The 26691-nt window shown below is 40.6% G+C and overlaps 1 protein-coding gene across 1 annotated transcript; it reads left to right on the forward strand.

Moving 5' to 3' along the window:
• Positions 1-1474: 1474 nt before the first annotated feature.
• Positions 1475-2038, forward strand: LOC109793989 (uncharacterized). Its single transcript, XM_020353468.1, has one exon. The coding sequence runs from the start codon at positions 1475-1477 to the stop codon at positions 2036-2038; it is 564 nt and encodes a 187-aa protein (XP_020209057.1).
• Positions 2039-26691: the final 24653 nt, after the last annotated feature.

Genomic DNA, 26691 nt, shown 5'->3' on the forward strand with positions numbered 1-26691 from the left:
TACCCAGATAAAAAGGGTAGTCAGGACCAAATAGAGTAACCAGACGGTGTCAAGAATATAGAAGCTCGTCTGAAGTCCACTAATCACATTGAAAGAAATCATACAAGAAACACTAGAGGACATAAACATGAATAAAAATAGGCAAACATGCATTCACAAGTCAAAGCTGAGTGTGTTAGAGAAAAAGACACCTACTTTTCAAAAAAAGACAGCACCAGAGCGACTAAATTGTTGAGGAAAGTACAAATATACCTAGATCATGATTGAAATCAGATACCGAAGTAATCAACTGCACAGAGAGTCTCCACAAATACAAGCAAACATTTAATGCAAGATCAAATACACTAAATGAGAAGATTTTCATGAACATGAAAAAAGCCTCCATCTGCAACGACACGAAGCTACGCTTTAACGGAAAAATTCAAATTCAAACAACGGGTAGATTTATCAAAAGCGTATAAGTATCAAGGCCAAGAAAAAGAAGGCAGAAGAAAAAAAAATGTGCAATACGAAAAGAAAAGAAAGTCAAGAGCATAAACTATTTTCCCTCTCAAAGTACTTGCTGTATACCTGTGTAAAAACTAAGGTAGCTTATCTTAGTGAGTGTTGCTAATAGTTCATCCACTCTACGAGAGTAACCAAACACTTAGACATTTATCCCTATAAAACTAAGGTTACGCACCTTAGTGAGTGTAGAAATTATCCTATCCTCTCTGTGAGAGTTATAAACACACTCAATACCCTCAATTGTTGTAAAGCCTGAAGAGGCTGATAAAAAGAATACTTGTGAACCAGAAGTGGTTGATAATACTAGCATTGGTGAGTGAAGCCAACAGACCAGGAGTGGTCAAGAATACTTGGAGAACCAGAAGTAGTTAAGAATACTAGCATCTAGTTGACAAGCCAGAAGTGGTTGAGAATACTTGTAATCTTTTATGATTAGTGGAACCCTTCTGCGGAAGGAAACTGGACATAGCTCAGATTGAGTGAACCAGTATAAATATTTGTGCATTCTCTTTATTTCTCAATATTACTTACTTTGCTCTTGTTCCATTTCGTTTTTCAACAAAGTATTAGACGAAAACATACTTGACCCTGTTGAAACTACTTTTACTAGATGATACAGTCTTCCAGACAGAAAACTAATTTACTTAACCTTTTATGTTGAAAATCAGTTTTACTAAACAAGAAAAGCCTACTTAAGTTTTCCAACCAAAATTGCTCTTGCAAAATAACTTTAAAATTTTCCTTCTAACACGAACACACACACATTCAACCCCCCTTCTGTGTGTATTTCCTCTAACCTCAGTTGGTATTAGAGCTTGACCCCTTAGGTTGAGCATCTAACACTACAGGGGAAACGATCATGGAAAATGAAGGACAAGCCGTAAACTGACCACCCCTCTTCAAAGGAACAAAATATGACTACTGGAAGCAAAGAATGATCGCATTCTTTGATGCATGTCATATAGACATGTGGGACGTCGTTGAGCAAGGAAACTACATTCCGCTAGATCAAGCTGGCAACGAGAAAGCCAGAGCACAATGGACTGAAGAGCAAAAACAAAGATTTATGCTGAACTCCAAAGCACGCAATGCGCTCATGTGTGCTCTATCTGAGGAGGAATACACTAAAGTTCACAGCTTTAGACTTGCCAAACAAATGTGGGACACCCTAGCTCTAACCTATGAGGGGTCCTTAGAGGTAAAACGCAACAAGCTAAGCTTGTTGGCACGTAAGTATGAACTTTTTGAGATGGAAGAAAGTGAATCTATACAGATTATGTTTGGAAGATTCCAAACCATCGTCAATGAACTTTCCTGCCTAGGTAGAACTTATGATAACTTTGATCATATTGACAAATTACTTCGTAGTTTACCCAGGAAATGGAGACCACAAGTTACTACTCTGAGACCATCCAAGAATCTGAAAAAGCTCTCTTTGCAGGAACTCATTGGACTACTTAAAGTCGATGAATTGGAGTTGCAACAAGATGATGCTGGAAGGAAACAACACCATCCCCCTCAAAAGCCCTAAATATCAATGATATGTCCGATGAAAGCTGTAGTGAAGGAACCTGCGACACAGACGATGAAATATCCTTCCTGTCAAGGAAGATTCATTTAATGATGAAGAAAAAGGGAGGAATACGATGGAGAAAATACAACAGACCTCCTAGAGAAAAGGCACAACCATTGTGCTATGAACGTAAGAAACCCGGACATTACAAAACGAAATGTTCAGAAATTGAAAAAGAAAAAGAGAAGGAAAAAAGAAAAGAAGAAGTTGATCCCCTACAAAAGGAAGAAAGTCATGATGGCCACTTGGGAGGACCTCGACACAACATCGTCTGAAGGAGACAAAGAAGCAAACATTTGTCTCATGGCAGACGCAGATTCATCATTAGAATCTGATAATGAGGAGGTAATTGAATATGACCTCAAAGTTCTTGAACATGCATATAATCAACTTCTATCAGATTCAACAAAGATTTCTACAGCATATAAGAACAAAAGAAAAGAATTTTGGAATTACTTGAAGAAAATCGTCTATTGAAAAATGAAAATACAAAACTTCTTTCAACTTCAGAAGAAGTAATCAAATTAACCAAAGAAAACGATTTGTTAAAATCAGATTTGTCAAAATTCAGACTAGGAACAAAAAAATCTTGAGCATCTGTTAAAACACTCCAGGAGTGGGAAAGATAGAACAAGATTAGGGTTTGTTGAATCTGAGTCAGAAATCAAGACAAAAACTTATGCATTTTCCTTGTATGGAAAGAATGGACATTTTACGTCCAAATGCAGTCACATGCATAAGAAGAGGGATTCCAGAACCTCTAGTGCTAACACTCATGGACCCAAATCCAGTTGGGTACCAAAAACTGAAATAGTTCTTGTTGCAGATCTGTTCAACAAAAACAAAAAATGCCCAGTCATGGTACCTGGACAGTGGCTGCTCGCGACACATGACGGGCGAAAGGTCTATGTTCCTAGACCTCAAGTCCAAGAAAGGAGGGCAAGTCACATTTGGAGGAGGACAGAAAGGATATATCATGGGAATAGGTAAAATAGGTATTAACTCCTCTATTTCCATTGATAATGTTCTGTATGTTAAAGGATTAACATATAATCTACTAAGCATAAGTCAATTGTGCGATAGCGGTTATGAAGTATCCTTCAACAAAAATAAATGTATTGTTAGTCAACCTAATTCATCCATATTATTCACAGCTAACAAATGCAACAACTTGTATAAAATAATGCTTAACAAACTGGAAAATCAGAATGTTGATTGTCTAGTTTCATATGAAAATTAGTGGATCTGGCACAAGAAACTTGGTCATGCAAGTTAGAGATTAATCTCAAAACTGAAAAAGCATAACCTCAAAAGAGGACTACCGAATCTTGTGCATCAGACGAACGGTGTATGTGAAGCATGTCAAAAGGGGAAACAATTTAAAAGTTCATTTCAAAGCAAAAAATCATGTTTCCACCTCACAACTTCTTGAACTCTCCACATAGATCTATTCGGTCCCACTAGAACAACATTTGTAAGTGGTAAAAGATATGGATTGGTTATTGTGGATAACTACACTAGATGGACATGGGTACTGTTCATAACTCACAAGGATGAGTCTTTTAGGGTATTCCATGTATTCTGTAAAAGGGTTCAAAATGAAAAAGGAATATCAATTGCATCTATCAGAAGTGATCATGGGGGAGAATTTGAAAATGAACAATTTCAAGAATTTTGTGAAGAAAATGGAATAACACATAATTTTTCAACACCTAAAACTTCACAACAAAATAGGGTTGTAGAACGAAAGAATCGTTCTTTACAAGAAATGGCAAGAACTTTACTAAATGATTTCTCCACCCCTAAACATTTTTGGGCAGAAGCAGTTAATACTTCCTGCTATATTCAAAGCAAAATATATATTAGGCCCTTACTGAAAAAGACTCCTTATGAATTGTGGAAGGGAAGAGCACCCAACATATCATATTTTCATCCGTTTGGATGCAAATGTTTTATTTTGAATACCAAAGATAGTTTAGGAAAATTTGACTCAAAGATCGACGAAGGTATCCTACTTGGATACTCTGAGAGGTCAAGAGCCTATAGGGTGTTCAACAACAAAACTAAAAATGTTGAGGAAGCCATTCATGTTAAATTTGATGAACACAAGCCTGATAAAGAAATATCAGAGCTACGCAATTTCTTTGAGAATATGTAGGTAAACAACGATCAGACAAAGAAGCCTGACTTTGAAGAAACAACGACTCAACAGGACGAAAGAGAGGATAGAGAGCCAGTCAATCGCAACTAGTAGATGAAGGCTCATCATTCGCAAGAGTAAATCAATGAGAAGCAAAGGATGTAGTAAGAACTAGAAGTTCGTTCAAAATTCAAGCACAAATTGCTCTACTATCCCAAATAGAGCCAAGAACCACGGACGAAGCATTGTTAGACAAAAGCTGGGTTCAGGCCATGCAAGAGGAATTGAGTCAATTCTAGAAGAATGATGTCTGGAAACTTGTTCCAATGCCTAAGGACAGGATAATCATAGGAACAAAATGGGTATACAAAAATAAATTGGACGAATCTGGAAACGTGGTAAGAAACAAAGCAAGGTTAGTTGCAAAAGGGTACTCTCAGCATGAAGGTATAAATTTTACTGAAACTTTTGCACCTGTTGCTCGAATAGAGGCCATTCGAATCTTACTTGCTTTTGCTGGATGTACTGGCATGAAATTATATCAGATGGATGTTAAAAGCACATTTTTAAACGGAACAATTTCAGAAGAAGTTTACGTATGTCAACCTCCTAGTTTTGAAAACGAATTATTGTCATCTTATGTTTTCAAACTAAACAAAGCCTTGTATGGATTAAAACAGGCACCGCGTGCATCGTATGAAAAACTAAGCTCCTTTCTAATAATAATTTTACAAGGGGCAAGATTGGCAGCACCTTGTTTAGAAAAGTAATAAAGGATGATTTCATAATAGTCCAAATCTACGTTGATGACATAATTTTTGGTGCTACTAATGAAAATCTTTGCCAAGAATTTTCCAAGCTGATGCAGGATGAATTTGAAATGAGCATGATGAGAGAACTGAAATTCTTTTTAGGACTTCAAATCGTCTAGTCAGACGAAGGAGTCAAAATTCATCAAATGAAATATACAAAAGAATTACTGCAAAAGTTTAAGATGGAAGATACAAAACCAATGAAAACACCAATGCATCCTTCAACTACTCTTGGTCTAGATAAAGAATCGCCAAAAGTTGATAGCACAATGTACCGAGGAATGGTTGGCTCTCTCTTATACCTAACAATGTCGAGATCCAACATCATGTTCAGCATCTGCGTTTGTGCTAGGTTCCAAGTATGACCTAAGGAGGTACACTTGTAAGCAGTTAAAAGAATTTTAAGATATCTTAAAGGAACACCTAACCTAGGCATCAGCTTCTATAGAAGCCAAAATTTTTCTCTTCTAGGATATTATGATGTAGATTATACAGGAGACAAATGGGAGAGAAAAAAACTAGCAGAGGATGTCATTTCCTTGGATGCTGCTTAGTTTCATGGACTAGCAAGAGGCAAAGCACAATTGCCCTATCAACTTGTGAAGCTGAGTATGTTGCCATAGGACAATGTCTTATGCAGCTACTATGGATAAAACATCAACTAGAAGAATACGACATTTACGAAAGTAGTATTCCTGTACTCTGCGATAACACACCTGCTATTAACATTTCTAAAAATCCTATTTTGCATTCTAGGACTAAGCATATAGAGATTAAACATCACTTCATTAGAGATCATGTGGAAAAAGGAACATTTTAACTGGTTTATGTTAAGACTGAAGAACGACTAGTTAATATCTTCACCAAACCCCTTCAAAAATATAGATATGTCTGGCTGAGAGATAGACTATGAACTTGATAGATTATATTTGTCATCATCAAAAAGGGCGAGATTGTTAAGTCAGATGAAGCGCATTCGCAAATCCCACCAAAGTTTTGAAATGAAAAATATAATACATATTGTTATTACTAAAATGTGCATTAGTGTTTCAGTCAGATAACAAATGTTCAAATAGAAAAATATGATCAAGCATAATCTGGCTAGACAAAACATCAAACGATAGAAAGGCCAGTATCAAGACTAAGTTTAATTCAGGTACAAATCAAGATACAAAGTCTATCAGCAGAAGTCTGAGGCATCAGACGCAAGTTGGCCATACATCAACATAAAGTGACCATTAGAAAGAACCAAGTAAACTAGAAGATGAAGTTATCACTTCCATACCGAGACGAAATAGTCAACATCAAACAAAGTAACCAGACGGTGTCAAGAATACAGAAGCTCGTCTGAAGTCCACTAATCATATTGAAAGAAATCATACAAGAAACACTAGAAGACATCAACGTGTATAAAAATAGGCAAACATGCATTCACAAGTCAAAGCTGAGTGTGTTAGAGAAAGGACACTTACTTTTCAGAAAAAGATAGCATCGCAACGGCTAAACTGCTGAGGAAAGTACAAATATACCTAGATCATGATTGAAATCAGATATCGAAGAGCATAGAGAGTCTCCACGAATACAAGCAAACACTTAATGCAAGATCAAATGCATTAAATGAGAAGATTTTTATGAACATGAAAAAAGCTTCCATCTACAACGACACGAAGCTACGTTTAATAGAAAAATTCAAATTCAAACAACGAGCAGATTTATCAAAAGCATATAAGTATCAAGGCCAAGAAAAAGAAGGCAGAATAAAAAAAAACGTGCAATGCGAAAAGAAAAGAAAGTCAAGAGCATAAATTATTTTCCCTCTCAAAGTACTTCCTATATACCTGTGTAAAAACTATGTAAAAACTAAGATAGTTTATCTTAGTGAGTGTTACTAATAGTTCATCCTCTCTACGAGAGTAACCAAACACTTAGACACTTATCCCTGTAAAACTAAGGTTACGCACCTTAGTGAGTGTAGAAATTACCCTATCCTCTCTATGAGAGTTATAAACCCACTCAATACCCTCAACTACTGTAAATCCTGAAGTAGAAAGAATACTTGTGAACCAGAAGTGGTTGATAATACTAGCATTGGTGAGTGAAGCCGACGGACCGGGAGTGGTCAAGAATACTTAGAGAACCAGAAGTAGTTAAGAATACTAGCGTCTAGTTGACAAGCCAGAAGTGGTTGAGAATACTTGTAATCCTTTTTGATTGGTGGAACCCTTCTGCGAAAGTAAACTGGATGTAGCTCAGATTAAGTGAACCAGTATAACTGTCTGTGCATTCTCTTTATTTCTCAATATTACTTACTTTGCTCTTGTTCCATTTCGTTTTTGAACAAAGTATTAGACGAAAACATACTTGACCCTGTTGAAACTACTTTTACTAGACGATACAGTATTCCAGATGGAAAACTAATTTACTTAACCTTTTACGTTGAAAATCAGTGTTACTAAACAAGAAAAGCCTACTTAAGTTTTCCAACCAAAATTTCTCTTGCAAAATAACTTTAAAATTCTCCTTCTAACACGAACACACACACATTCAACCCCCCCTTCTGTATGTATTCCCGCTAACTTCAAAATCTAGCACCTTACTTGCTGTTCTTTGGGAGCCAAGATGTCCACCAACTGCTAAAGCATTGTAGAAAAGAAGGACTAACTCTATCTCATGATCTGGAATGCATCTTCTAATCACCTGTTCATTACACAATTTCCACAAAAATGGATCATCCCAAATATAATATTTAGCATCACTTTTAAGTTTATCAATTTAGGATTTAAATGCTAATGGTGTGTCGCCACCCGCCGAAATGGACATTGGCATTCGCGACGATGGTTGGACTCTTTTTTGGTTTTGAAAAATGATGGATTGTTAGAACGACTTATTCTCAAACTGAGACCTCATCGAACTAACAATTTTGTTAAATGATTCTCACCAATCCGTGTTAATCCCAAACGGGACCCTCCATGGATTAGTGGTTTTCGCAAAAAGGGGTTCTTGGAGTCGCCACCAATGTTTTACTCAAAACATTGGAAAAAAGACATAAGGCAATTGATTTAAGCAAATCAACTTTGGCCATTACAACCAGAGTTGGGTAAGGGAGTCGATTACGTGTGGGGAAGGTGTTAGCACCCCACAACGCCCCTTTCGGGTTCCCTATGACGGATTATTTCATAAATAATAGCGTAAAATTACTAAACTACCCCTATTTATTAGAACGATTATAAGTAAACTATCTACATGATGAAAGCTTTAAACGTGCAATGCAACAATCAAAAAGCGATAGCGGTAAAAGAAAGGATTTGGAAAGAAACCTTCGGAGCGGGCTTTTATATATTCAAAAAGGAGTTAGGAGGCTTTTTGGCGCTCCTTCCCACTACACGTTCGCTCGCTCCTTTCCCTAAAAATAAATATTAACTATGGAAATCAAAGAGATTTACCTTCGACTTGTTCGAGTCTCAAGCTAAACGCTTGTGAACTCAAGAACTTAGTCGGATCAGCTCTCGGAGAGATTTCTAGGGCAGAGAATAGCTCAAAAACCCAAGAATACTCAGCCAGAGGGTGGAGAAATGCTCCAAATGTGTGGAAGGACGAGCCAATGACGTCCTATTTATAGGATTGAGGCGCAGTACGGCCTAAGGAGTCAATACGGCCCGTACTGAGTTTTTGAACTACAGTACGGCCGTACTGAATTCAGTACGGCCGTACTGAAGTTCAAAAACTTCAGTACGGCCGTATTGATTTCATTATGGCCGTATTGTAGTTCAAATGGCTCAGTATGGCCGTACTGAACCTCTAGGAGGGCGTATTGAGCTCCAATCCTCACACACCCTTATTCTAAGCTACTCTAAGACTTCTAGACCTACAAAGAATCATCCTAGGGTCTTCCAGGAGTCCTTCCGGCTGACTTTCCTTCGGTCTTCGAGAGTCTTTGAGTCTTATTTCCGTCCCGGACAATTTTAGGGGTCTACATGGTGGAAAAACAGAAGCAACCAAATAATTTACGATATTAGCAAACCAAGGGGTAGGGTGAGAGACAAAAATATTTAAGAGCTACTCATCAGGAAAATCATCTAAGATAAGAATAGTGTCAACAGGTCGCTCTATCTTGCTCAAATGATCTGCCACCAAATTTTATGCTCCACTCCTATCGCGAATCTGCAAATCAAACTCTTGGAGTAGAAGCATCCATCTTATCAACCGTGGCTTGGAGTTGGTATTCTTCAAAAGGTGCTTTAAAGTTGCATGGTTAGTGAAAACAACAACTCTAGAGCCAAAAAAATATGATCTAAACTTATCAAGAGTAAACACAATGGCTAAGAGTTCTTTTTCAGTGGTGGTATCATTAACTTGTGCAGCATCTAATGTCCTAGAAGCATAATAAATGACCCTAGGCAATTTATCAACTTTTTGTGCAAGGACAGCCCCTAATGCATAATTAGAAGCATCACACATCAGCTTAAAAGGGACCGTCAAGTTAGGGGCCTAGATGATGGGGGTGATGGTCAAAGAAGTCTTGAGGCAATAAAAAGCCTCCTTACACCTCTCATCAAAGTGGAATGCCATATCTTTCTATAACAAGTTAGACAGTGGGAGGGCCTTCTTGTTGAAAGCTTTAATGAATCTCCTATAGAAACCTGCATGATTAAGAAAAGAACGAACCTCTCGAACACAAGAGGGGTAAGGCAAATGTGAAATAACTTCTATCTTGGCAGGATCTACTTGTATGCCCTCACTAGAGATTACATGGCCTAAGACTATCCCTTGTTGTACCATAAAATGACATTTCTCATAATTTAGAGCAAGATCAGTCTCAATTCATCTATGCAAAATGCTATCCAAACATGCATTAAATGAAGATCCATAAATAGTGAAATCATTTATAAACACCTCCATGCAATTCTCTAGAAAATCACTAAAAATGCTTACCATATACTGTTGGAATGTACCAGGGGTGTTACATGGGCCAAAAGGCATCCTCCTATATGCAAAGGTGCCAAAGGGGCAGGTGAATATGGTCTTCTCCTAATCCTCAAGAGCAATATGAACCTGGAAATAGCCAGAAAATCCATCAAGGAAACAGTAGTGAGATTTACCTACCAGACGCTCAAGCATTTGGTTAATGAAGGGCAAAGGAAAATGGGCTTTTCTTTGATGGAGGACCATCCTTGGTACTTCACTTCATGTGAGACCCATCACATGGTTCATGGCTATGGCCAATTTGAGTAGTATATAATTTATTGCTTTATTCCAATTTTACCCTTGTATTTTGGGGTATTTTAGTCATAGGATTTATTTTCTTTGTATTTCCCATTTTACCCTTATATTATGGGGTGCTTTAGATGATTAGGGTTTTAATTTTGGGCTAGGGTGTTACATGAGGAGGTGACGCATTTTTGGTGAGCATTGGACCTATTTTTGGTGTTAGAAAGGCTTAGGCCCAAGTGGAGGGCAAAGGTTGCATGGACTTATCATGCACCTAGAAATAGCCAATCTAACCCCTTAGATTCCATCCTTGGCCACCAAGTAGCATCTAGGGTTCATTTGGCATTTCATTTGGAGTGCATTTGCCTTGTGAATTTCGGCCATGCATTGCTCCAAATGCAACCCTAGATGCCTCCCCTCCTATAAATACCCAACACCCCACCACTTGTAAATACTTTGGATTATATGAATTTGAGAGAGCATTTTCTTGCCTCAAATCCTATCCTTAGTCCCTAGGTTAGTTTCGGCTAGCTTCCTTCATTCTCCACCCTTGGAGAGTGAAACCCTAGAGTGGCCTCCACCTACACTTGGAGTGAGCCAACTTGAGCAACCATACACCACCACCCTAAAACACTTCCGCCACCCTAAACATACTTCACGCCTATCTTCCTTTTCCTATCATAAGTCACCTTTTGTCTACCCTTTGGTGAGCCTAGATCAAGGGCAAGGTCTTCCCCTTCATACTCTACATCAACCATGGAAGGAGGAAGCCATCAAGTGGTATCAAGAGCCATGTTCATCAAGGGTAAAATCTAGTCCTTCTTGTCTTCTTGTTGTCTTTTTCTATTCGGTCATTTCTTGCCTCCTTGTTTTTCTTTTGTGTGGCCGAATAGTTTTGGGTTCACACCTTGTCCTTGTGAGCCTTCCTTGCCATTATTTTAGGTTCCATTGTTAGGGTTACCATGCTTTTCTATTTTTAGGTTGAGTATCATATGAACATGCCATGAACATGCTTTTTTATTTTATTTTTGAATCCACCTAAAGTTTTGTCATTTTTGTTTCCTATATTTTGTCTACATCATTTCCATGTATGTGTCAAACACCTTGCATGAAACACATGATCAAAATACCATGATGCATCATTCTAAGTGGGCGTGACATATAGGAGCCATCTAGGAGTCATTCATGCATGCTACCTAGTCCTTAGCATGTTCTATGTGATTTTGTGATTTCCATGTGTAAACATTTTCTTGCACATGCATAACCGCCCACTCTCCCTTGCATTCTCACTTGATTTGGTCAATTTTCTATGCCTAAAGAAACCCTAAAAGAATCTAAGTGGTGTGCTGAAAATTTTGTGCAAAACAACTTGTACTAGTTAGTACAAAACAATTTCCACTCAAAGATACCTTAAACACCTCTAAAGTCACGCCACTTGTCCTTCTCTCTCTCTTCTAAAATTTGACCTAAATTTACCACCCACAAGTGCAAAACCTAAGCAACAATGGGCTGAACATTAAAGAAAAGAAATTGGACCCAAGAAGCATAAAAGAAATTGACGTGAAAAATAGAACAAAAGAAGAAAAAGTATCAAAAAAAATTTGGACCAAAAAGGACTTGTTGCTAGACTTGTGGACTTGGACCCTTTACCTAAGCATTTGGAGTTGGACTTGTGACATTTTTGGACCATTGTTGAGACCTTAATATTGGCTGGACCGAATCACTAAAAGACTTAATCAAGTGAGCATAAACACTAATCCACTCTAGTGCCTTTCTAGGATTAATCTTTTGTGTGCTTCCTTTTTTTTTATTGAGTCTTAATTTTTAGTTTGTCTTTCTTTGGCCTCTTTTGTTTTGTCTCCATCAATTCTCCTTGAGTTTAGCCTTCCTAATTGTGCCTTTTCAGTTTTATCTTTTTGGACTCTTGCTCTTGGGTTGGTTTCATTTTACTTGTAGGTGAAGAACTTCTCCTAGCAAACTAGCATACCTTTGGTGGATTTGAGTGGAGGGGTGAACCGAATCCAAACCTAGCCTTTGGAGGGATTTACACCATACCAAAAGGAGTGATCAAACACTTGGAGAGGACTAACAAGTTTGCTCTTTGTGAAGGAACCCAAGTGGAGGAGTTTGAAGACCTAATTTTTGTTTTTTTTTTCATAATTTTTACTTGTTTTCTTTGCTTTCGGCCTCTTGTGTTTTTGGGCCTTGGTTTCTTTCCTTTGGTTTGTAATTTGGCCATTCCTAAACCTCTTCAATTTGGTTTTAGTTCGTGTAGTTGAAGGTGATTTGAAAACCTTCACCTAGGACCTCGACTAGAATATGTTTTAAGTGCTTTTCTCTTGCATGCTTTATAGTTTTTGGTAGTATAATTGTTAGGACTTTTATCTTTGCTCCAGTTTACGTTTAGAAGGCCTTTGCCTACTAGGGGTAACGTGCACCACACACACTTTATTATTGTGCCAAATTGTTTTGTAAGAAAAGTAGAAAAGGCTTAGTGATTTTTACTTGATAGGGCTTGGTTATTAAGTGATTCTTTGTAGTCCACCTCCCCTAGAAAGTTCACTTTGTACACTTAGGCCTTTTCCTACCTATCTTGCACCTTGAAAACCTTTTTTTTTGTGAAAACCTTTTTATCACTCACTCTTTATGAAAACCATTTCAAACCCTTTTTGAAAACAACTTTGTGAAAACCTTTTTAGATCAAAGATGAGTGATCATTCTAGTGTCCATGGTCATAATTCTCGTAGTACTAGGTCTAGTGTTAGGGATGAACTTAGGGAATTGAAAGAGTACCTAAGAAAAAAAGAAGAGGAAAATATAAAAAGAGAGGAAGAATTGAGAAGAAAAGAAAAAGAGTTTGAAAGAAATAATGAAGAAATAAAAAGATTGCTTGCTAGGCTAGTTGTGGGAGGAGAGGCTAGTGGTTCAAGACCAAGAGTCACTTCTCCTCAACCCTCAAGAGGAAAGGGGCATATGCATTCAAGTTTTCATGAGGAGGAAGGGCATGATACCCAACCTCCAAGTGATACCTTCTTTAGTAGTCATCACAACGATGATTACTATCAAAGACCCCCAAGACACCATAGACATAGGGAGTCTTCCAATAGGGAACCCAACATCAATCTTCCCCCATTCCATGGCAAAGATAATGTTGAAAATTATTTGGATTGGGAAATGAAAGTTGAACAACTTTTCTCTTGCCATGGAATAAGTGAAGATAGGAAGGTTTCTTTAGCAACCCTTAGCTTCCAAGGGCATGCTATGTATTGGTGGACCTCCTTAGAAAAAGAAAGGAGAATAAATCATGAGCCCCCAATCCAATATTGGAATGAGCTCCGTAGTGCCTTAAGAAGGAGGCATATTCCTCCATACTATGACCGAGAGCTTATGGACAAGCTACAAAGATTGAAACAAGGGTCCTCTAGTGTGGAAGAATATAGGCAATCTATGGAGTTGCTAATGATGAGGGCTGGGATTAGGGAGGAAGAGAGGACCACAATCTCTAGATTTCAAAGTGGTCTTAATCTTGAGATAAGAGACAAAGTTGAACTTCTACCTTATAGGGATTTAAATGAACTTGTTCAACTTTGCTCAAGAGTGGAGCATCAACTTACAAGAAAACCTTTTCGAAAAGACTCCACTCCCTCTTATTCCAAGAGTTTTAAGAAGGAGGGCCACTCTTCCCTACCTTATCCCAAAGAAGAAAAAGAAAAAGAAAAATAAAAATAAAATTCATCTTTTAAAGCACCTTCCAAAGAGTCTAAGTCAAGTGAAATCAAGTGCTTTAAGTGTCTTGGAAGAGGACATATTGCTTCTCAATGTCCTACAAAGAAAACCATGGTTTTAAAAGCCCAAGATCACTATAGTAGCCTTGATGAAGCTACTTCATCTTCCTCTAGTAGTGAAGAAGAAGCCATAGACTCCGAGGAAGAAATTTTACCTTGTGAAGGAGACTTACTATTGGTTAGAAGGCTTCTTAACAATCAACCTAGTGACATTGAACAATCTCAAAGAGAGAACTTGTTTCAAACAAAATGCAAAATTCTAGAAAATACTTGTTCTCTCATTGTAGATAGTGGGTCAACTTCAAATTGTTGTAGTACTAGATTGGTTGATAAGTTAGCCTTGACTACAAAACCTCATCCTAAACCTTATAGAATGCAATGGATCAATGAGGAGAGAGGTGTTGTAGTTAACCAACAAGTAAGCATACCAATCTCTATTGGCAACTATAAAGAAGATGTTTTGTGTGACATAGTGTCATTAGAGGTTAGTCATGTCTTGCTTGGGAGGCCATGGCAATTTGACAAGCACATAATCCATGATGGCCTCACCAATAAAATAAGTTTCCAACACTTAGGTAAGAAGTTTGTGTGGTGTCCTCTATCACCCTCTCAAGTGAATGAGGACCAACTCAAACTAAAGGCTAAGAAAGATGATGAAGAGAAAAGCAAAAACAAAAACAAAAAGAAAAGAAAAGAAAAAAAGAATTTTTCCTTTGAAGACAAAGGGCTAGGTTCAAAAGAACCTTAACCCTTGTGCCATCCTCCTTCTTTTGGTGCCAAAGAAAGATGGCAATGGAGGATGAGCACCTTTTTAAAAGCCATCATTGCATAAAAGGCACCCAATCCCTAAGATAGATGATTTGGTGAATGAATTGCATGGGGCCAATAATTTAAATGGTGATACCTCTTTGGCTCTCTCCTTTCCCTAGCACTTTCATTCAACAAATTGTGTACTTAAGGATTGCATCGCTAAAGTTTTAGTATTTTTTTACTTCCCTAATTGTGGTTTCACATCTTTTGAAGGATCAATGGAATGGAAGAGTTTAAAGATTTGAGGTCAAATCCTTCTCAAGAAGGAGGGTATGATGGAGGACCATCCTTGGTACTTCACTTCATGTGAGACCCATCACATGGTTCATGGCTATGGCCAATTTGAGTAGTATAGAATTTATTGCTTTATTCCAATTTTACCCTTGTATTTTGGGGTATTTTAGTCATAGGATTTATTTTCTTTGTATTTCCCATTTTACCCTTATATTATGGGGTGCTTTAGATGATTAGGGTTTTAATTTTGGGCTAGGGTGTTACATGAGTGTCGCCACCGGCCCGAAACGGGCTTTCGGCATTCGCGAAGACGGTCGAGCTCGCTTTTATTTTAGTTTTGAAAATGTATTGGATTATTTGAACGACTTGTTCTCAAACTGAGACCTTGTCGATCTTATCCAATTTATTTATTAAATGTCTCACCAATCCATGTTAATCCCAAGCGGGACCCTCCATGGATTAGTGTTTTTCGTAGTAAAGGAAGGGTTCGTGGAGTCGCCACCAATGTTTTACTCAAAACATTGGAAAAAGGGATAAGGCAATTGATTTTATAAATCAACTTCGGCCATTACAACCAGAGTTGGGTAAGGGAGTCGGTTACGCGTGGGGAAGGTGTTAGCACCCCACAGCGCCCCTTTCGGGTTCCCTATGACAGATTACTTTATAAATAACAGTGTAAAATTACTAAATTACCCCTATTTATTATAAACGATTATGAACAAGATATCTACATGGCGAATAAATTAGATATGCGATGCAACAATCAGAAAACAGTAAAAGGAAGGATTTTGAAGAAGAAACCTTTGAAGCGTGCTTTTTATATATATTTCGTAAAACTGGGAAGCTTTTTGGCGTTCCCTCGCTCTACAAGCCCGCTCGCTCCCTCCTATAAAATTTTGACTATGGAAATCCGGAGGATTTCCCTTCGACTAGGTTCGATCCTCAAGCAAAATGGCTCGGGGCTCAAGAACTTCGTCGGATCAACTCTCCGAGTGATTTCTAGGGCAGAACACTGCTCAAAAACCCCAGAATACTCAAGGAGAGGGTTGAAACTATGTTCAAAAGTGTGGAATGACGTCCAATTGACGTCATATTTATAGGGAACAGACCCAATACGGGCTACAGAATCAATACGGCCGTATTGAAATTTTTGAACTTCAATACGGCCGTATTGAGTTCAATACGGCCGTATTGAAGCTCAGAAATTTCAATACGGCCGTATTGAGTTCACTGCGGCTGTATTGAAGCTTCAATACGGCCGTATTGATTTCAGTACGGCCGTATTGAAGTTCAGAAACTTCAATACGGCCGTATTGAGTTCACTGCGACCGTATTGAAGCTTCAATACGGCCGTATTAAGTTCAGTACGGCCGTATTGGGCTTCATTCCCTCCACTCCCTTATTTTAAGCTATTCTAAGACCTCTAGACCTACAGAGAACCCTCCTAGGGCCTTCCAGGAGTCCTTCTGGCTGATCTTCCTTCAGTCTTCGAGAGTCTTCAAGCTTTATTTCCGACCCGGACAATTTTAGGGGTCTACAGCTGCCCCCCCTTTACTTAGTCAAACGGCCTTTTGGTGTACCGATTGACAAGTAAAGGAGTTGACCCAATTGTCCGGGTGATGTGCCGACCTTCTGACTTGTAATGTCTTCCGGTGGAAAATTGTTGAGTAGCCTCTCCAGGTGGGTGCATACTTCGGCGCTTCTGACATCCTCGGTAGCTGAGTTTACCCCCTCCAGGGTCAACTTCACTCGACGCCCGAGCCGGAAGTTGAACACCGACGTGCCTCTGGCGACGCTGGTGATTGAGTACCGTCTCTCCAGACCTAGCCTCACTCGATGCCCGAGCCGGAAGCTAGACACCAGTGTTTTAACATCACTGATGATTGAGTATTGCCTCTCCAGGCCCAACCTCACTCGCCGCCCGAGCCGGAAGTTGGACATCAACGCACCTCTGATGACGCTGATGGTTGAGTACCGTCTCTCCAGACCTAGCCTCACTCGACGCCCGAGCCGGAAGCTAGACACCAGTGTGTTAACATCACCCTGATGATTGAGTACCGCCTCTCCAGGCTCTGCCGCTTAACATTTGGCAGTTGAGTTTGCCCTCTCCAGGGTCTGCGTCTTAACATCGGCAGGTGAGTTTACCCTCTTCAGGGACTGCGTCTTAACATCGGCAGCTGAGTTTACCCTCTCCAGGGACTGCGTCTTAACATCGGCAGCTGAGTTTGCCCTCTCCAGGGACTGCGTCCGTGTCTTCTGATCACTTCGGCAATGCGAGTTTACCCTCTCCAGGGATTTGAGATGATTTTTGTCTCCACAGTCCACTATGCTGCTTCGACGGTTTTTCTGATTTTGTGCCGCTGAGGGCTGGATAACGCAGGGATCCGTCTAGGGGATGTGCAGTCATTCATAGGTTTTTGTGCCCCAACTTGCATTGCTTAGTTGGTACCCATGGGGAATTTCTGACTCCTTGGGGTGTAGACACAGATGCTCTTTCTTTCTGAGTTGAGCGATGCCTTATGTTTGGCTGACGTCCTTTGACGTTGGTGGAGTATCCCGGTTTATCCTTATTCGGGTATCTCTTTTTGATTTTCTGATTTTTGCTGCCTCTGTGTAGGCTGTTATCCGCTGGGGATTCTGGATGTTGATTTTGTCTCCACAGTCCACGATGCTGCTTCGACGATTGTTTTTGATTTTTGTGCCACTGAGGGCTGGATAACGCAGGGATCCGTCTAGGGGATGTGCAGTTACTCATAGGTTCTTGTGTCCCAACTTTCCATTGAGTAGTTGGCGCTGTCGCCACCGGCCCGAAACGGGCTTTCGGCATTCGCGAAGGATGGTTGGACTCGTTTATTTGTTTAAAAATATGGATTGCTAGAATGGCGTATTCTCAAACTGAGACCTTGTCAAACGAGCAATTTCATTAAATGATTCACCAATCCATATTAATCCCAAGCGGGACCCTCCATGGATTAGTGGTTTTCGCAAAAGGAGGGGTTCGTGGAGTCGCCACCAATGTTTTACTCAAAACATTGGAAAAAGGGATAAGGCAATTGATTTTACAAATCAACTTTGGCCATTACAACCAGAGTTGGGTAAGGGAGTCGGTTACGCGTGGGGAAGGTGTTAGCACCCCACAGCGCCCCTTTCGGGTTCCCTATGACAGATTATTTTCTAAAATAACAGCGTAAAATTACTAAATTACCCCTATTTATTCTAAGCAATTATAAATTAACTATCTACATGATGACAGTTTAAATATGCACACAGAAAGCAGTAAAAGGAAGGATTTAAGAAGAAACCTCTTGAAACGTGCTTTTATATATTGAGTGAAACTGGGAAGCTTTTTGGCGTTCCCTCGCTCTACAAGCTCGCTCGCTCCTTCCTAAAAAACTTTTAACTATGGAAATCCGGAGGATTTCCCTTCGACTAGGTTCGATCCTCAAGCAAAATGGCTCGGGGCTCAAGAACTTTGTCGGATCAACTCTCCGAGTGATTTCTAGGGCAGAACACTGCTCAAAAACCCCAGAATACTCAAGGAGAGGGTTAAAACTATCTGAAAAAGTGTGGAATGACGTCCAATTGACGTCATATTTATAGGGAATAGGCGCAATACGGCCTACAGAAGCAATACGGCCGTATTGAAATTTTTGAACTTCAATACGGCCGTATTGAGTTCAATACGGCCGTATTGAAATTCAGAAATTTCAATACGGCCGTATTGAGTTCAATACGGCTATATTGAAGCTTCAATACGGCCGTATTGATTTCAGTACGGCCGTATTGAAGTTTCAGAAACTTCAATACGCCGTATTGAGTTCACTGCGGCCGTATTGAAGCTTCAATACGGCCGTATTAAGTTCAGTACGGCCGTATTGGGCTTCATTCCCTCCACTTCCTTATTTTGAGCTATTCTAAGACCTCTAGACCTACAGAGAACCCTCCTAGGGCCTTCCAGGAGTCCTTCTGGCTGATCTTCCTTCAGTCTTCGAGAGTCTTCAAGCTTTATTTCCGACCCGGACAATTTTAGGGGTCTACAGCTGCCCCCCCTTTACTTAGTCAAACGGTCTTTTGGTGTACCGGCTGACAAGTAAAGGAGTTGACCCAATTGTCCGGGTGATGCGCCGACCTTCTGACTTGTAGCGTCTTCCGGTGGAAAATTGTTGAGTAACCTCTCCAGGTTGTTGCATACCTCGGCGCTCCTGACAACCTCGGTAGCTAAGTTTACCCTCTCCAGGTCCTGCCTCTTAACATTCAGCAGTGTGAGTTTACCCTCTCCAGGTCCTGCCTCTTAACATTCAGCAGCGTGAGTTTACCCTCTCCAGGTCCTGCCTCTTAACATTCAGCAGCGTGAGTTTACCCTCTCCAGGTCCTGCCTCTTAACATTCAGCAGTGTGAGTTTACCCTCTCCAGGTCCTGCCTCTTAACATTCAGCAGCGTGAGTTTACCCTCTCCAGGTCCTGCCTCTTAACATTCAGCAGTGTGAGTTTACCCTCTCCAGGTCCTGCCTCTTAACATTCAGCAGTGTGAGTTTACCCTCTCCAGGTCCTGCCTCTTAACATTCAGCAGTGTGAGTTTACCCTCTCCAGGTCCTGCCTCTTAACATTCAGCAGTGTGAGTTTACCCTCTCCAGGTCCTGCCTCTTAACATTCAGCAGTTGAGTTTACCCTCTCCAGGTCCTGCCTCTTAACATTCAGCAGTTGAGTATTGCCTCTCCAGGCCTGCTTCCGTGTCTTCTGATCACTTCGGCAATGATTTGATATGATTTTTGTCTCCACAGTCCACGATGCTGCTTCGACGGTTTTTTTGATTTTGTGCCGCTGAGGGCTGGATAACGCAGGGATCCGTCTAGGGGATGTGCAGTCATTCATAGGTTCTTGTGCCCCAACTTGCATTGCATTGTTGGTACCCATGGGGAATTTTTGACTCCTTGGGGTGTAGACACAGATGCTCTCTCTCTGAGTTGAGCGATGCCTTATGTTTGGCTGACGTCCTTTTGACGTGGGTGGAGTATCCCGGTTGTCCTTATTCGGGTATCTCTTTTGGATTTTCTGATTTTTGTAGCCTCTGTGTAGGCTGTTTATCCGCTGGGGATTTTGTCATTCATTTCTTGACTGGCCTCTTCTGTTAGGCAAATGATCTTGATGTTTGGTGCTTGGCTGGATGCCACATTCCGTTTGGGGAATATTTATTGATATATTTTTTTTTCTTTTTTGGAAGAGTGCCTCTGAGTAGGCGAATTATCTTGATGTTCAGTGTTCGGCTGAGTGCCGGATTCCTCTTGGGGAATGGTTATTGATCTTTTTGTGATTTTTCTTGAAGGGGTGCCTCTGAGTAGGCGACTGGGGATTTAGGGATCTTATGTATCCCAGAGTATTATTTAGGAAGCCTCTGCAGGCTTAGCCTCACTCAACGCTTGAGTTGGAGAGCTATCTTCCACTGAGGAAGTTTTAGTCCTTTGACTTGTATATACTGTTTGGATGATCGCACTTCCATTGGGGATTGCGTCGATCTTGCTTTGATAGCTCTCGCTGGGGATTTTCCCGTGAGCTTGAGCTGAGGTTCCCTCTGGGGAGTATTATTTCTGCGAGCCTCTCCAGGCTCAGTTATTCTGCATACTGTGGAGGATGTGGAGTATTATTTTGGTAAGCCTCTCCAGGCTTAGTTATTCGGTTCAAACTGTTTGTTGGATTTTCTATATCCTTGCCTTTTTTTCATTTTCGGCTTTTTCTGTATTTTGCCTTTTCTTCTGATTTGGCTTTTTCTGTATTTTGCCTTTTTTATGTTTTTGGCTTTTGCTGTACAGAAATTAAAAGTGCTAAAGAAATTAAATTCAGTTATTATGAGAGAGTATTATTTCGGCAAGCCTCTCCAGGCTCAGTTATTTTGCAGGAGTATTATTTCTGCAAGCCTCTCCAGGCTCAATTATTCTGAAGGAGTATTATTTCGACAAGCCTCTCCAGGCTCAATTATTCTGAAGGAGTATTATTTCGACAAGCCTCTCCAGGCTCAATTATTCTGAAAGAGTATTATTTCGACAAGCCTCTCCAGGCTCAATTATTCTGAAGGAGTATTATTTCGACAAGCCTCTCCAGGCTCAGTTATTCTGTATGATGCTGTTGATTTTCTGAATCTTTGTATTTTGCTTGCTGCTGTCATACACATGCAATTTTCTATTTTTCTATTTTATGTAATTGCCTCATGATAAGGTCTTTGAATGTGCAACTAATGTGTGTGATGCATGTCGCCACCGGCCCAAAACGGGCTTCGGCGGTCGCGAAGACGGTCGAGCTCGCTTATTATTTTTAGTTTTGAAAATGTATTGGATTATTAGAACGACTTGTTCTCAAACTGAGACCTTGTCGATCTTATCCAATTTATTTATTAAAAGTCTCACCAATCCATATTAATCCCAAGCGGGACCCTCCATGGATTAGTGGTTTTCGCAAAAGGAGGGTTCGTGGAGTCGCCACCAATGTTTTACTCAAAACATTGGAAAAAGGGATAAGGCAATTGATTTTATAAATCAACTTTGGCCATTACAACCAGAGTCGGGTAAGGGAGTCGGTTACGCGTGGGGAAGGTGTTAGCACCCCACAGCGCCCCTTTCGGGTTCCCTATGACAGATTATATTCTAAATAACAGTATAAAATTACTAAATTACCCCTATTTATTCTAAGCAATTATAAATTAACTATCTACATGATGACAGTTGAAATATGCACACAAAAAGCAGTAAAAGGAAGGATTTAAGAAGAAACCTCTTGGAGCGTGCTTTTATATATTGAGTAAAACTGGGAAGCTTTTTGGCGTTCCCTCGCTCTACAAGCTCGCTCGCTCCTTCCTAAAAACTTTTGACTATGGAAATCCGGAGGATTTCCCTTCGACTAGGTTCGAATCTCCAAGCTAAGTGCTCGGAATTCCAGAACTTCGTCGGATCGACTCCCAGAGAGATTTCTAGGGCAGAACACTGCTCAAAAACCCCAGAATACTCAAGGAGGGAGTCAAAACTGAGTGTGAAAGTGTGGAATGACGTCCAATGACGTCTTATTTATAGGAAACAGGCGCAGTACGGGCATTGGGGGTCAATACGGCCCGTATTGAAGATTTGTTCTTCAATACGGCCGTATTGAATTCAATACGGCCGTATTGAAGTTCAAAACCTTCAATACGGCCGTATTGATTTCAGTACGGCCGTATTGAAGTTCAAAACTTCAATACGGGCCGTACTGAGTCTCAAACAGGCCGTACTGAGCTTATTTCTTCCTATTTGCTTATTTTTGCTACTCTAAGACCTCTAAACCTACAGATAATCATCCTTTGGCCTTCTAGGAGTCCTCCTGGTTGACTTTCCTTTGATCTTTGAGGGTCTTCGAGTCTTATTTCCGACCCGGACAATTTTAGGGGTCTACAGCTGCCCCCCCTTTACTTGGTCAAACGGCCTTTTAGTTTACCGGTTGACCAGTAAAGGAGTTGACCCAATTGTCCGGGGAATGCCATCCTTCCGACTTGTAGCGTCTTCCGGTAGAAAATCGTTGAGTAGCCTCTCCAGGTTGATGCATACCTCGGCGCTTCTGACATCCTCGGTAGCTGAGTTTACCCTCTCCAGGGTCAACTTCACTCGACGCCCGAGCCGGAAGTTGAACACCGACGTGCCTCTGGCGACGTTGGTGATTGAGTACCGTCTCTCCAGACCTAGCCTCACTCGACGCCCGAGCCGGAAGCTAGACACCAATGTGTTAACATCACACTGATGATTAGGTATTGCCTCTCCAGGCCCAACCTCACTCGCCGCCCGAGCCGGAAGTTGGACACCAACGCACCTCTGATGACGCTGATGGTTGAGTACCGTCTCTCCAGACCTAGCCTCACTCGACGCCCGAGCCGGAAGCTAGACACCAATGTGTTAACATCACTGATGATTGAGTATTGCCTCTCCAGGCCCAACCTCACTCGCCGCCCGAGCCGGAAGTTGGACACCAACGCACCTCTGATGACGCTGATGGTTGAGTACCGTCTCTCCAGACCTAGCCTCACTCGACGCCCGAGCCGGAAGCTAGACACCAGTGTGTTAACATCACCCTGATGATTGAGTACCGCCTCTCCAGGCTCTGCCGCTTAACATTTGGCAGTTGAGTTTGCCCTCTCCAGGGTCTGCGTCTTAACATCGGCAGGTGAGTTTACCCTCTCCAGGGACTGCATCTTAACATCGGTAGCTGAGTTTGCCCTCTCCAGGGACTGCGTCCGTGTCTTCTGATCACTTCGGCAATGCGAGTTTAACCTCTCCAGGGATTTGAGATGATATTTGTCTCCACAGTCCACTATGCTGCTTCGACAGTTTTTTCTGATTTTGTGCCGCTGAGGGCTGGATAACGCAGGGATCCGTCTAGGGGATGTGCAGTCATTCATAGGTTCCTGTGCCCCAACTTGCATTGCATTGTTGGTACCCATGGGGAATTTCTGAATCCTTGGGGTGTGGACACAGATGCTCTCTCTTTGAGTTGAGCGATGCCTTATGTTTGGCTGACGTCCTTTGACGTTGGTGGAGTATCCCGGTTGTCCTTATTCGGGTGACTCTTTTCAATTTTCTGATTTTGTAGCCTCTGTGTAGGCTATTATCCACTAGGGATTCTGGATGTTGATTTTGTCTCCACAGTCCACGATGCTGCTTCGACGATTGTTTTTGATTTTTGTGCCACTAAGGGCTGGATAACGCAGGGATCCGTCTAGGGGATGTGCAGTTACTCATAGGTTCTTGTGTCCCAACTTTCCATTGAGTAGTTGGCGCCCATTGAGGAATTTCTGTTTCCTTGGGGTGTAGACACGAAGATGCTCTTTCTGAGATGAGCAGTGCCTTATGATTGGCTGACGTCCTTTGGACGTTGGTGGAGTATCCCGGTTATCCTTATTCGGGTAACTCTTTTTAATTTTTGATTTTTTGCTGCCTCTGTGTAGGCTGTTATCCACTGGGGGATTTTGTCGTTGATTTTGATTAGCCTCTTCTGTTAGGCAGATCATCTTGATGTTCAATGATAGGCTGAGAGCCGGATCCCGCTTGGGTAATGATTATTGATCTTTTTGATTTTTTTTTTTTTTTTTTTTTTTTTTTTTTTTTGAAAGAGTGCCTCTGAATAGGCGAATTATCTTGATGTTTGATGATTGGCTGAATGCCGAATTCCTCTTGGGGAATGGTTATTGATCTTTTTGATTTTTTCTCTTTTTGAAGGGGTGCCTCTTGAGTAGGCGACTGGGGATTTGAAGTTCAGTGTTCGGCTGAGTGCCAAATTCCGCTTGGGGAATGGTTATTGATTTTTTTTTGATTTTTCTCCTTTTGCAGGGATGCCTCTGAGTAGGCGACTGGGGAATGTGGGATCTTATGTATCCCAGAGTATTATTTAGGAAGCCTCTGCAGGCTTAGCCTTACTCAGCGCTTGAGTCAGAGAGCTATCTTCCACTGAGGAAGTTTTAAGTCCTTTGACTAGATATACTGCTTGGGTGATCGTGCTTCCATTGGGAATGTCGTCGATCTTGCTTTGATAGCTCTCGCTGGGGATTCGTTCTGTGAGCTTGAGTTGAGGTTTCTCTGGGGAGTATTATTTCTGCGAGCCTCTCCAGGCTCAATTATTCTTTGATGTGGAGTATTATTTTGGCGAGCCTCTCCAGGCTCAATTATTCTGAATGAGTATTGTTTCGGCAAGCCTCTCCAGGCTCAGTTATTTCTGAGAGAGTATTATTTCAGTAAGCCTCTCCAGGCTCAGTTATTCTGATGAGAGTATTATTTCAGCAAGCCTCTCCAGGCTCAATTATTCTGTACAGTTGGGGGAGTATTATTTCTGCAAGCCTCTCCAGGCTTTAGTTATTCTGAGGAAGTATTATTTCTGCAAGCCTCTCCAGGCTCAATTATTCTGAAAGAGTATTATTTCAGCAAGCCTCTCCAGGCTCAATTATTCTGAGAGTATTATTTCGGCGAGCCTCTCCAGGCTCAGTTATTCTGAAAGATGTGAAATCTTTGTCTTTTTTGTCAACTTTTGACTTTTTCTGTATGTTTGCCTTTTTTGTCATTTTTTGGCTTTTTCTGTATGTTTGCCTTTTTTGTCATTTTTTGGCTTTTTCTGTATTTTTGCGTTTTTTGTCATTTTTTGGCTTTTTCTGTATTTTTGCCTTTTCTGTTGTTTTTCGGCTTTTTCTGTACAGAAATGTCTCAGTTATTCTGAGAGAGTATTATTTCGGCGAGCCTCTCCAGGCTCAGTTATTTTGAGAGTATTATTTCGGCGAGCCTCTCCAGGCTCAGTTATTCTGAGAGTATTCTTTCGGCAAGCCTCTCCAGGCTCAGTTATTTTGAGAGAGTATTATTTCGACAAGCCTCTCCAGGCTCAGTTATTCTGTGGGAGTATTCTTTCGGCAAGCCTCTCCAGGCTCAGTTATTCTGTATGACGCTGTTGATTTTCTGAATCTTTGCATTTTGTTTGCTGCTGTCATACACAAGCAATTTTTCTATTTTTTCTATTTTATGTAGTTGCCTCATGACGAGGTCTTTGAAAATTTCTTTATGGCCAATACGGCCGCATCCATTTCAGTACGCCCGTATTGAGTTGAAATTTTGTTCATAACCCTGATTTTAATACGGGTGTACTGAACATGGTACAGGCGCATTGTTTTTTCTGAAATTTATATTATTTATTTTTTTTGTTTTTTCAATAAACAGAGAATAAGTGATCTTCCAGTACACCTATCATCTGTATGCATGTATGCAGTATGATGCACCTAATTCTATTTGATTCTTTTTTCAAAAGAATTAACCGATGCGTTTTTGTGTTTGGATTTTGCCATTCCTCCAGACGGACTGTGCGCTGCCGACTTCTGTAACCGAGGAATGATGCGTATTATATTTGAGATTTGGTGTCATCAACCAAATGATCCTTCCCTTTCTTTAGAAGATGTGTCAACCCTCCTATTGACCACTATATCTCCATGTTTCCACTAGATTATTCAAAAATCGTTGGGACAAGAGAGAAAAGAAGGAAAGGATATATTTTCAAAAGTTTGTGTTTTAGAGGGGATTATTTTATTTTTGAAAAATTGTTTTTGTAAGCATGGATGGCCAAGGTAGGCTTATTGTGTTTAGGTTTGTTTGTTTAAACACTTATGAGGTTAAGCACATCTTTGTTATTAATGATTGTGCTTTGACAACTTGGATAGCTTTTCTTGAGCCCCTTGTTGAGTTCAATTGATGGTACCATCATGGATTTATTTTGTTTTTCTGTTTGTCCTTATTTTTGCCTAAAACCCCCTTTTGTGGCGTTTTAGCGGACCTTTGTTTTTGTTCATTATTTTGTAACCCTAATTTTTGCCTAGGTCACCCTTTTGTGGGATTCCTAGCGGGTCTTTTGGTCTTATTTTGTAACCCTAACTTTTGCCTAGGTCACCCTTTTGTGGGATTCCTAGCGGGTCTTTTGGTCTTATTTTGTAACCCTAACTTTTGCCTAGGTCACCCTTTTGTGGGATTCCTAGCAGGTCTTTTGCTCTTTAGGATTTCTTTATCCATGATGGCACTTATTGAGGCCAAGAAAAGGTGCTCCAAGTTGACACACACACTTCCACATAAAAATGATGTGGGTTTAT

This window comes from Cajanus cajan, chromosome 6 (genome assembly GCF_000230855.2).
Source record: "Cajanus cajan strain Asha chromosome 6, NIPB_CcT2T_4, whole genome shotgun sequence".
NCBI lineage: Eukaryota > Viridiplantae > Streptophyta > Magnoliopsida > Fabales > Fabaceae > Cajanus > Cajanus cajan.